The 12,535-nt window shown below is 48.8% G+C and overlaps 1 protein-coding gene across 2 annotated transcripts in view; it reads left to right on the top strand.

Annotated features, from left to right (window-relative positions):
* Positions 1-12,535, top strand: part of CACNA1H (calcium voltage-gated channel subunit alpha1 H) — a 235,124-nt gene that overhangs the window by 114,680 nt on the left and 107,909 nt on the right. For both annotated transcript variants that reach the window (XM_065684766.1, XM_065684767.1), the window contains exons 3-5: positions 2,062-2,173; positions 5,830-5,963; positions 10,441-10,538. In XM_065684766.1, the coding sequence (XP_065540838.1) occupies positions 2,062-2,173; positions 5,830-5,963; positions 10,441-10,538 (344 nt within the window). The remainder of the gene's footprint in view (positions 1-2,061; positions 2,174-5,829; positions 5,964-10,440; positions 10,539-12,535) is intronic.

Genomic DNA, 12,535 nt, shown 5'->3' with positions numbered 1-12,535 from the left:
CCTTGGGAAGGGCTCGGGCGAGAGGGAGGATGGGAGCATCCCTGGGAAATGCCTCATCATTTTGTGGTGGGGAAAAGCCTACATTCCCCTTTTGCTAGCAGCAAGGGATAGAGACAGCAGGAGCCCAGGATCAGTGTCCCAGGGCAGGATGGAGGAGCGAGGCTGGAGCAGCCATGTACAGGGCAGCGTGCTCCCCTCCTCTGGGGGAAGCAGGAGACCTAATTCATCAGCATAATGATGTAGTTTTAAAGCTCAAAACCCACACGCTTTGATTATTTTACTTTAAGAAACATCTGCAAGTATAATAAGTGAAATGAATGCGACTACAGGCACCCTGGGAATAGCGCAGGAGTCGTGTTTACAGGGAGTTCCACATGAATCCCAGCATCAATGCAAACATTGTAAGTAGGATACAGCCACGGGGCTGGGCTTTGGGTCCGGTGCGGGCTGTTTTCTCTCTGGAGCAGGATTCCCACTCTGCTTCTAATCAGGCGCAAGGGAAGGTGATCCAGACAGCTCCTAAAGATGGCCAGAAACGGAAGGAGTCATTGAAGGGAGGGAGAAACTAAAAAACCCCCATATTGGTGTTTCAGTGATGCTCAAGTTCCTCTGGGGCTGTGGCCAGGAGCTTTGCTTGCTCCAGCTTCTCCTCCATCACCGATGGGGTTTAATCTGTGCATTTGATTTCATGCATTTCCATTTGAGACAAATGGGTTTCCAGGTCTGACCTGTTCGGGCCCCAGCATGAGCTCCAACGTGTTCCTACCTCTGAATGTTCAAAGTAAAGCCCTGTCTAAAACGAGAGGGTTGGGTTCAGGTTTTAGGGAAGCTACAGGACCTGACCCCACTGATTTCTCTCTTTTCCTTTAATCTGGCTAAATGAGGTGTGTGTGGAAAAGTACCGAGAGTCTGCAGCTCTGCTCTTGCCTAATCTTACGCTGTGATAAATCTTCTGTTGGACTGATAAAATGCCAGAGAAAATACTTGTAAAGGCAGCAGGAATACATATGGATGGGTTTTGTTGTTCAGGTTCCCAAATTGGTGTTATCAGAAGTAAGACAATGTCCCTGTGCTGCTTCCTCCATGGTGCCTCGCTCACATACGCTTGTATGTTTGAAAGCAGAAAGGTTTATTCACACACAGATGGTTCCAGTTATTTTCCTAAGAACAGTTCTCTCATTCATGCTTCATTTGCAGAGCTCCTGTTTAGTTCCCCCAAATCTTTATTATGTTTAATAGCCAGACCAGCAGCAGTAATCATAAGCTCTGGGCCTGTTTCGCACTGATGCAAATCACTCCTTATTACTGTGAAAGTATTGATGTTTGTGCAGTTGGGCGCTGGTGGGTCCTGTTAGAGAATGTGGTCTTATTTTGGTGACAGGAGACATCCAACTTGGAGCCCTTTCCTTCCCTTTCAAAGCCTGTGCTGTGCACCCTGGGTCCTGGTTTACATCCTGTATCGTAACATTGGCCCGACCCACTTGTGCCACCAGTTTAGGTTTGTTTTGCCTTCATCCTCAGTCCTGATGTAGAGCTCAGAATGGACTCTGTAACTCCTTGAGACTTGGAAAGCAGGTAGGAATGAGACAACCTGCCTTCAGTTCACTCTCTGTAGTGACAGAGCTCATGCTAGAGGACGTGTGGAGGAGATCTGCTGCTAGAACTCTGAGATCTGGAGATGAAGGCTCTGTGGGAGGAGGACAAAGGTGGCTGTGCTCTCAGCTGCCTTGGGCATGCATGAAGAGTGGAAGAGGATGGAGGTGGGGAGGACTCGAGATGGAAAGCGTAACCATGCACCTTGATGTGCTTCTCTGGCTCTGCTGCTGTGGAGGAAACGAAAGGCATCCTTTGTCCCTCCATCTCAACAGGAGTTTCCTTTCTAAGGCCCTTTCCTCAGTTAGCAAACCCCTGAAACCTTAACAAATCTGGGATGTTTGTTGATGTTTCTTTACTTGTGCGAGGAATGAAGGCTTTCGGATGTGTTAAATAGCGCAGTGCCTCAGCTTCCCCCCTCCCGATGGCCACTTGGAGTGTGTGCTCTCCTTAACGCTCTCCTCTCACCTGGTTTGAGCACGTCAGCATGCTGGTCATCCTCCTGAACTGCGTCACCCTGGGCATGTTCCAGCCCTGCGAGGACGTGGAGTGCCAGTCGGAGCGGTGCACCATCCTGGAGGTAAGGATCCCATGCTGTCCCGCTTGCCTGGGATGTGTGTGGTGCAGGGGTTGGCCATCCTGGAGCTCCAGCTTGTCCTTTCTTCCCAAAGCTCTTCCCATAGGGATGGTTTTCCCAATAAGCCACACTTTGGCATACAAACCTACTTCTGCCATGGCCCTAGGTGAGACCTAAAGGCTGAGTTGCATTTACCCCAGCAAGATCCTTTCTCTACGCATTTAATCAGGGTTGGGAGGCTCAGAACTGGGCATCCAGCTCCAACTGGAGGTGTTGAATGCTCTTTACTTACAGGATGGCCAGTGCCACAGGGAACCTCTTGCTCACAGTCAGTTCAAACCCAGCCAGCTCGGTGCTGGCATCTCTTTGCTGCAGTCTGGCCTGTGCGATACAGCACTGGGGACTATGCCCTCTTATTCCCTTCTTCAGGAACAAAAATGCATGGGATGAGCACATTCCTGCTCTCCTCTGCTGTGGAGCCCCCCAAGTAACAGCACTGCCGAGTGCCAGGATAACCTCCGTACCAACCTTTGGGAAGTGCATACCCATACAAAGCTCACAGACCCTTGTTGGCCATCCCAAGCTCAGTGGGGCATCACGCTTGTCCCTTCATCCCTCGCTGCATCCTGGCAATCCCCTCACTGCCATATGCCTGCGGGATTCATTTTGGAAGCACATCCCAGCAGCATCTGGTGTGTGGGCTGCACCTTGGCGCTGGGCTTCCTGCAGCAACCCTGTTCTGGGGCTTGGAACCAGCTTTCCTTGTTCCTAATGCATTACATCAACGTAGGCAGGGACTACCGGCATGTGGTGGTGTGGATCTGCTGCTTGACTTCCCTTGGAGTGTTTCAGGAAAGCCAGTGGGATCCTTCCAGTTCTGCTGCCTCTTGCAGAGATTGGTCCAGAACTGCCTGCAACATGCCAGGAATAGCAGAGTCGAGCATCAAAGCTTCTTTCAACCTCTAAATAGTTTCTGCTAAACGCAGAGCCAAGTAAACCAGGTGAATTGAGGTGCCATGAGAGGTTTCTCATGGAACGAGATCAGTTTTGGAGGCATCCAGCATTGGGATCATCTCAGAGAGTCAGGGTCGGTGTGAAGCAGCACCCAGAAGTGGCTGGTCCTCGTCCTTCACCTGAAGATGTCACCTTGCTGGTAGCTATAGGCCCCCAGATTGCCCATCGCAAAGTGTCGCATCTCTCCTGAAAGGTGACATTCCATGTGCCTGCTGTTTTCCTGCATGTATTCACCCACGTGGGGCTTTGTTGGTGGCATCCCTGCCAAAATGTCCAGGCAAAGTGAATCCTGCCTGGATGAGGAGGTGACATTACTGAAACCAGGTTGCAGTCACACAGCTTCCATGGGCTGTTCTCCCCAGAACAGGCACACATGGAATCCGCAAGGAGCCCAGGCACTGAATCTGGAATCTGAATGATTCCAATGTATTGAGTACGTGTTCTCCTAATGGGTTTGCAGGCAGGAACAGGCTGCAAGTAAAGTCGTTATCCCTCAGCCTCCCACAGCTTTCAGGCAGGATTGGAAGCCAGAACATGAGGTAGAAAAGCCTGAACTTCTTTATGGAGGCATTTGGATGCCAGGTATTAAATGAACTGAAATAATGGAGCAAAACTTCTGTGTTAGTTTATCAAGGGAAAGGTTGGTTGGTAAAGCCAACAGCCAGAGGAGATGGTGCTCGCACAGAGCCATGCCGAGCTGCATGGATGCACAGCAGGAACTTGGCTGCCATGTGGATGTTGTGTTGATTATACCATTAATCCACTTAGGCCTCAGTATGGAAGTGCCAGACGCAACACCAAACAGTATGGTCATTATGGACTGGTTTGGACAGCAGCAGTCATGGCTGTAGATTGAGAAGTTCCTGTGCTTTATCAAGTCTGTCACTCAAAACAGCAAAGCCTCTGCACATGATTTCAAAGCAATCTGCATCTCCTGATGTTCAAGTTTACAGGCAACATGTAGAGGAGTCTTTACAACAGAGTCCATTTCATGGCGTCTTCAAGTTACCATCCACATTTTGTGCAGGAACCTTCTGGAATCTCCAGAAGGCTGGAGAAATCCCAGCTGTCCAAGTCCCCACTCCTCTACAGAAGTCATTCTTTCAAGTAAAGACTGAGGCATGTTCTATAGGGCAGCAATGGATTAATTTGTGCACCTGTAATTTCTCTTCTTGTTTTCACAGTAATCTAAGCCCCTAAATTTTGACCTTCATCAAGAAGCTCCTGTGCTGGGCACGCAGGATGTCCTGAGCCCCTGCACCATGAGGGACTGCTCCAGTCATCCCTCACATGCAGCAGAACTGCCCTTATAGTTACTGCTTCAACCTCTCTTAGTGTGCACATTCACTCCCGGCTGTGTGTGGGTCTGTGGGTAGGAACCTGGTCCCTTCAGAGGCGCATGAAGGCATCAGAGGTGAAGCACATCCCCCTGTGTTAGATGGGACAAATTCTTTCTTGGAGGTACCGAGCCACCCACTCTGGTAACACAGCTCCCTTTGCAGGTTGCTGAGACCTCATAGAATCATAGAATAGTTAGGGTTGGAAAGGACCTTAAGTTCCAACCCCCCTGCCATGGGCAGGGACACCTCACACTAAACCATCCCACCCAAGGCTTCATCCAACCTGGCCTTGAGCACCGCCAGGGATGGAGCACTCACAACCTCCCTGGGCAACCCATTCCAGTGCCTCACCACCCTCACAGGAAAGAATTTCCTCCTTATATCCAATCTAAACTTCCCCTGTTTCAGTTTTAACCCGTTACCCCTTGTCCTGTCCCTGCAGTCCCTGATGAAGAGTCCCTCCCCAGCATCCCTATAGGCCCCCTTCAGGTACTGGAAGGCTGCTATGAGGTCTCCACGCAGCCTTCTCTTCTCCAGGCTGAACAGCCCCAACTTCCTCAGCCTGTCTTCATACGGGAGGTGCTCCAGTCCCTGATCATCCTCGTGGCCTCCTCTGGACTTGTTCCAGCAGTTCCATGTCCTTTTTATGTTGAGGACACCAGAACTGCACACAATGCTCCAGGTGAGGTCTCACAAGAGCAGAGCAGAGGGGCAGGAGCACCTCCTTCGCCCTGCTGGTCACGCTCCTTTGGATGCAGCCCGGGATGCGGTTGGTTTCCGGGCTGTGAGCGCACACTGCAGCCGGCTCATGTTCAGTTTCTCATTGACCAGCACCCCCAAGTCCTTCTCTGCAGGGCCGCTCTGAATCTCTTCTCTGCCCAACCTGTAGCCGTGCCTGGGATTGCTCCAACCCAGGTGTAGGACCTTGCACTTGGCATGGTTGAACTCCATAAGGCTGGCATCAGCCCACCTCACAAGCACAGTGTGTAAGCTTTAAATGCCAGGAGAAACATGCAGCCTGTACAACAGGGATGTCCTTCTGTCTTTGTCAGTAGATTAACAGAAGCTGCTAATGCTTCCAACTGCCCCCAGAGCTATGCTTAGGGGTTCCCATCACCCATCAGGTATTGCAGGTTCTATTTCTGAATTGGGTAGGTGGTATTTTGGTCCCAGTGCTTTGCCTGGCAACATCTGCCGGGGTACACAGAGTGCCTCTGCGGTGGGAGCACTCAAGTCTCTGCTTTCCCTTTCCCTGCTAAGACTGCACAGCAGAACTGACTGTAATAATCTTTTACTGGTCTCCAGGCGTTTGACGACTTCATTTTCGCTTTCTTTGCGGTGGAGATGGTCATCAAGATGGTGGCTCTGGGGATCTTCGGGCAGAAGTGTTACCTTGGAGACACGTGGAATCGGCTGGACTTCTTCATCGTGATGGCAGGGTCAGTAACGAAACCTCATACGTTTCTTCCTTGTCATGAAAGCAGGAAAACCCCAGAGAGCCAAATGTGTGGGTTGTCCTGGCTGGTTTTCATGATGCCGTGTGAAAACTGCAGGCTCAAGCCAAGGCAGAGTCTCACAAGCCTCATTTGGTTGCACCTCTGGCAACCACACTGGGTTATGGGGTAGGGTACGAATGTCAGGACAAAAGCCATCGGGTGTTCAGTAGCAATCCTTTTGCCAGTGATGTCTCTGTCAAATGAAGTGCATGCTGATCTAGTCCCTTGTGATGGCCAATGTCCCAGTGGTCGTGGTTAACCCTGCTGTCTCCAGGATGGGTGGAAAAGCACACAACAGCTCAGCCCAGCTTCTGCTAAGTAACACCATGAGAGTGAGGCAGAGAGGCAGAAGTTGGCCAAACGAGGAGAACGTAGCCCAAAAACCCGGTTTAGAACATTGAGATCCTGATGATGGAAGCTGACCAGAGGCTGACCCAAATGCCAAGTGCACACAGATGCCTCCTGGAAACTTCTCTTGGTTTAATCCCATCCCCTACAGCTGCTTATTTGTGCCGGATGTGTTAGCAAACAGATACGAGGAAGAGCTGCGTGCTTTTGACACCAGCTCCCTCACACCCAAGGGAGAAACTGAATGGGCTTAAAGCTTGGCAAGCCTAAAACTTGGTTCTATAAATAGATGAGGTTTAGAACCCCCAGGCTCTCTTACCTGCTTAGAATACCCTAAGAAGGGCTAGACTGCTTTAATTATAGAGCTCTGCCTTATTTCTGAATCCCTGGGTTTCTAATGGCCAGCCTGGGGTTAATTAGAACATTCCTGTCATATGTTGGGGCATTTTTACCCTTATGCTAGTGATGTGCAATCTTCATTGCACTAATGGAGTCTTGTTTTGCTCCATGTTATTTGTTTGGAATACAATTAGGAATGGCCTTACTGGATTGAATAAAACATGAGCTCTCCTGAGCAGAGCTTCCTTTGAAGCCAAGTGTGGTGTAACCAGGAAAGAACAGCAAGGACAACAGAAAGAGCAGTTAATGATTTCTTCTTTCCAAAGCCTTGCTGCAGTGTTTGAGCTAGAAACAGTAGGAGAAGGGGAAGGCTGTGGTTGCAGCTTAGGATCAGGAGTCTGCCATCCATAACCAGTGTGCAGACAGTGTTTCCCCACACTGAACCTGCAGGATGAGCTCTCCTGATGGGCAAGCAGAGGTTCCCCATAGCATCAAACAAGAGAATCAAATGGAGGCAGAAAGGCTGAGCCCTCTGCTCGTACCTCAGCATTGGGTTTGGCACCAGGATCTTTGTTCATGTAGCACTTGGGACAACGGGGAAGGTGGCTGGATGTCCATCTGATAGTTTTCCAAGGAAGGCTGTGGCTGGCATATGTTTGAGAAGAATGAAAACAGCAGAAGCACCAGGAGGCCCCAGTGGAAGCAACCTGGCATTGCTCAGGTTGAAGATGAGAAGAGGAATGGCCCTTCCCTGGCTGATCCTGGGCCATCTCCAGATGATTTGGGTGTATTCAAGCCATACCTGTGACATTATTTCCAATCTCGAAGAAGAGAGTCTGGCCTGGGAGCTGGGCTGGCTGGTAACACCGGTGGTGGGCGAGGAGAAGCTGTGCAACAGGCTGTGGTTCTTCACCTAGCCCCCCATCACTGTTCAAGCCAGCATTTGCTCCTAAAACTGGAGGTGGTTTTAGGCAGGGAGCACTCTACTGGAATAACAAGAGCTGCTTTTCCCAGCAAGCAGATGGATGTGAGGAAGTTACTATGAAGTTTTCTATGATAAGAAGGGAAACAAGTGATAAGCAGTGCTGCCTGCTTGGTTTGTCCCATTCGGTATCCTCCTGATTTGGCTTACTAGCAATGAATACCAAGGAGAGCAGAGGGGAAGCAGGGAAACTACAAAACAAACAGATCTCCTGCCTCTAGCAACAGCTCGTGTCTGAAGTTTGTTCCAGCACTGGAAGCCCTTTCATGTTCTGCTCGCCTCAGAAATGCACCCTGGACAGTTTCAGACCAGATGGAGCTTTACAACCTTTGGGTCTGTCCAGCAGCCAAGTTGAAAGCATTTCCCAAGCATCCAAAATGATGTCCACAAGAGCTGAAACCAGAGAGGTTTCTCGTGCACCCAGTCCCTGGAGACGTTGCAGCCTCATGTGATGATGTGCTTTGGACATCTTTAACTTGGCAGCTAAAGGACTGGAAACTGTTTATGGCAGAAGCCATTGCAAAGGCTTGTGCCTCCTTTGTTTTCAGTACCCAGCAGTTGTAAGGAATTGCCTACCAAGTGTTAGTCCACCCAGACCTCCTATCCCTCCGTAATTTCCAGCTCCAGCAGGTTTCTGTCAGGCATTTCCAGGGAATTCTTGGTTTACAAGTGGGATATAGGAACAGGACCCCAAGCCTGGGTCCTTTTTTCTCAAAGGTTCAAGCTGCTTGCTGATGGTCCAATCTGGAATCTAGCAAGTGTTTCGGGTTGGCTTCAGTGGGCAGCGTAGATCCTCCTGAGACTTACTTTCAAATCCTAAATGGAGTATCGTGGAAATCCAAAATGTCAGGATTAGAAAGTTGGTTCCCTAGGCCAAATCCTGGCTTTTTCATCTCTTATCAGCCCCATTGAAACTCGAAGGGTCAAGTAAAACCCTTTAACATGCCAATGGTTGCATGTGCTCCCTGGAGTACAAAACCAGCTCCCACTGGAGCATTTCATACTCCTTTTACTCGCTGTTAGTACAAAGCCTGTGTCAGTTACACTAAAATCCACTTACTCCGCCACCCAAAACACTGTGAGAGTGCTGTATTGGGACCTCGCCAGCGAGCACATTCAGGCTTCACACTATTCACATCAGGGACTTTAAACAATGCTTCCTCTATCCCAGCGAGGTCTGTTTAGAGCAGACACCTGGTGCTGGCTCCAGGCCCCCTCGGTGCAGGTGTGAATGGGCATTTCCGATGGCTTTCCTCCTGTGTGGTCCTTCCTGCAGCTCTGGGCTCCTTAATGAACACAGGTTAGATTTAAAACCTGGTTTTGTGCCGTGCTGAGTTTTAAAGCTATTCATCATGCTCGGCTCAGTTCCTATGTATGAGCCGGAAGGTGGTTTTGATTTATAAAGACTCACTAACTGCTTCGGGAATAACAAGTATCTCTGGAAGGTTATTGCTAAACCAGCCCCAAATCAGCAGGCAAATGAAAGCTAACAGGCCAAAGTCACCTCAGTGCAATGCCGGTGATACCAACCAGCTTCAGGACAAAGACGGAAGAGAAGCAAGCATCAGAGCATCTACATATTCCCAGTCAAACTCCCCAGAGCAGAGCAAAGCACCAAATACAAGGCTCCAGCAGGGCAGAGCATGGGCACATGAGCAGTGATGCACCTGAGCAAGGCTGGCCCAAAACCAAGCCTCCCTTTGCTATTGCCTGAAAACCATTCAGTTGTTGCTTAAGTCCATTTGGTGGTTGCTTCTTAATGGCGTGTAATGATGCTGGTCCATCCTCACTGCAGGATGCTTCAAATCTCTCCTTTCCCCTGAAGTGCCCGGTTGCAGAATTCAGCTCATATTTGCCTTCCTTCTTCCATATCTGTTTGTTTATTAACAAAACCCCACAAAACAAAAGCTCTTTCTCCATGGCATCCAACAGCTTGCTCACAGGGTTGCTTTTGATGCTGTTCTGTTATTTGAACAGGCGTGGTGAGAGATTTGTGACATATTTACAAGTGCTTCCCTCTAGTCAAACTCATAAATTGTAATTACAGCCATGCTAACTAGCCATAACCCCATTAAAAAACCCAATGCTACACACATTTGCCACTCAGCTCTATAAAAGAGCAAGAAAATTGACTTGACTTAACATCCTTCCCAGCCTGGGAGAGAAATGTTTATGTGAAATGGAGACGGAGCACAGGAAAGAAAATGTTCCTTATTCTTAATAATAAAATGGAAACCAAACTACTTTAACGTCATTTGTTGGCTTGGTTATTCACAGGTTTTGTCACAGGGAAAGAGATAAGCTGGGATGAAAATACACTGGGGTGCTAGCAGGGGGTATAATAGCAGAAGTATCTGAGTGACTTTGAGCTGCATAGAGTTGTGCAGTGGAAAGGCTGTGGATGCGCTGCTGGCTGGAGCACTATAAGCTAATGGGAAGGGAGAGCAGCACGGCTGCAGGAGCTGAGCAGGTAGCTGGGGGCTCCCAACTGCCCTGATGTCTGCCTTTGCTGCTCCTCGTTGTGCTTTCTAGAGTGTTACCTGTGCCTGCAGCCCATTATCCCAGGAGCACATCTGCACCATCACTGCTTGTGGGGGTATTTTCTCTTAGGGGGTGAAATAGTCCTTATGTCCCCCATTGAGAGCACTGTGAGCTGCAAATGCAGATTGAGTGGTTTTCAAGCCTGGACACGCAGGTAGCGCCAGGAAGCAAGCATCCCACATCCTGACACTTTCGCTCTTTCCCCTGCAGCATGATGGAGTATTCTCTGGATGGACACAACGTGAGCTTGTCTGCGATCCGCACCGTCCGGGTTCTTCGGCCACTACGAGCCATTAACAGGGTCCCAAGTAAGTAATGCCTTTGTCTGCAGCTTGGGCTCTGCCTGGTTCACTCCCCTAGGAAAACCAGGGTGTTAAAGCCACCCCAGCCAGCAATCTGTGTGCTAAGCCTTGCAGTAGTATCCTGCTCTCTTGCTGCTGAGGGCAAGTTGCTTGATTTTAATTTTTAATGGCAAGTTTTAGATCATTTATTATGATTATCAGTGTTAGTAAAGGGCAAGGGAGTAGATTTTATACCTGGAGGACCACATTTGCATAGCTGTATTCCAATGCTTTGTGAACTCAGAGGCAAATAACTCTGCTTCTAGTGCAAAGAAAATAACAAAGGTCCTATAAAGAAAGGCGAAAGGTCAGTTCAAAGAAGGATCTTCTTGCCCTGGATGGGTTCATTTTCCCCTCTTGGCTATTTAAGGTCTTTCCTTTTCTTTGTGCTCAGGATTAGAAGCGCAGCAGCCTCCATTGTCGGTAAAATACCACAGAGGGTTTGCTGTCGTGTAGAACAAAATTGGGTTCATGGATGAGAGTAAGTTCAAGTGGCCCCTAAATCCATTTTGAAGTGGCTTCAGCTGCTTGTCTTCTAAATCCAATTTGAAAGAGCAACCAACAGATTGAAATCATTTCTGGCCGGAATCGGCCATCTGCTGAGCAGTCCTTTTGCAAGGTACTAATTTCATAGCACTTTCATCATTTTTTAACCAAAATCCACTCCATTCAAACTGCAGCAGCATTGTATGGAAATCATAGAGGTTCCTTGCAAAAGAAAGTGCATTTCTTGGTCTTTTTAAAAGCCCGTTTGAATGACGCAGCACTGATTTGTCCTCGTCGAGCATCCTGCCTGGATGCACTGCCTGTCATGTCTGCATATCTAGGGACAGCAAAACCAGCTCCCCCAGAAGGGTTTTGGTTCCAGTGCCTCAGATGAGCATGCAATGGAATAGATGGAATTGTACACACAGGACTCTCTGCAGTTTCTTTCTTATATTCTCCCGGATTTTTCTTTAAAAGAAAACATTAATAATCTGCATGATTTTCAGTGACTTCAGGAGCTTAAAACAAGACCAAAAGAAAGAGAGGCTAAAAATGACGATGAAACCCTCCCGAGCTTTGTTTTCCCTAGTGAGGTTTGGTTACCAGGGTTTCGGAGCAGCCCGAAAGCACAACACAAAGTTTTCCACTGGGATGTTGAGCACGGTGGCTCCGTGGCCTCCCTGGGATGGAAGGAGCAGAGGGATGCTGGCACGTGCTTGGCTTGGAGCCCCCACTGAGGTTTCAGGCTGGGGTGAGGATCAAGCTCACTCTGAAGCTATTTAAATCCACAAAGCCCTTCATAGCTCTCCCTTGAAAGAGTGGGAATGTCAAGCTGGGATTCAGCTGGGCTGAGAGCAGAAGCAGGGGGAATTTGTGGATTTACATGCCTATTAAACCGAGGCCCACGGATCCCAGCATCTCCAAGTCTGGGTGAAATCTTGGTCTGTGTCCACCTTGTGTTCTTCTGCCTTAGGAGTCTGATACTGAAGTTTTCAAGTAAGCCTTTTAGGCCATCTTCTGCTTTACTTGCTACTTCACTTCTTAGTGTTTTTCAAAGGATAGGCAATAGAAAATACTCCAATTTTTTGTTAATAGTATATGAGATTAAATCCAAAGAGCCCAATCCATGTTTAGAGTTGAGTTGCCTGGCTTGAGGAGCAGTTAGGCTGATCTTACACCACTACCAGCATCTTGAACTAGTGCCAGGGCAGGTATTATCTCAGGTCCTGGAGGGCAGATAATCACAGACTCCACTTCTTGATGAGACACTAACTCCATCCACTTTAACACCGATACTTCTGTTGTTTCAGACTGAGGTAATCCAGGGTCTGTGGAGAATGGATAGTGACAGCCCTCTGTTGTGCTGTATTTTTGCAGTTTCCAGTAATAACAGAGTTCCATTTCTAGTCTTTCATCTATGTGGATGCTGCAGCTTAGCCGGGGATTTCCTTGGATGTCTCCCCCATCCCAGACAGCAC

Source organism: Lathamus discolor, chromosome 6, assembly GCF_037157495.1.
Source record: "Lathamus discolor isolate bLatDis1 chromosome 6, bLatDis1.hap1, whole genome shotgun sequence".
In the NCBI taxonomy this organism is placed as follows: Eukaryota; Metazoa; Chordata; class Aves; order Psittaciformes; family Psittacidae; genus Lathamus; species Lathamus discolor.
The sequence above is the reverse complement of the archived record's forward strand: the minus strand, read 5'-3'. Positions and strand labels throughout refer to the sequence as shown.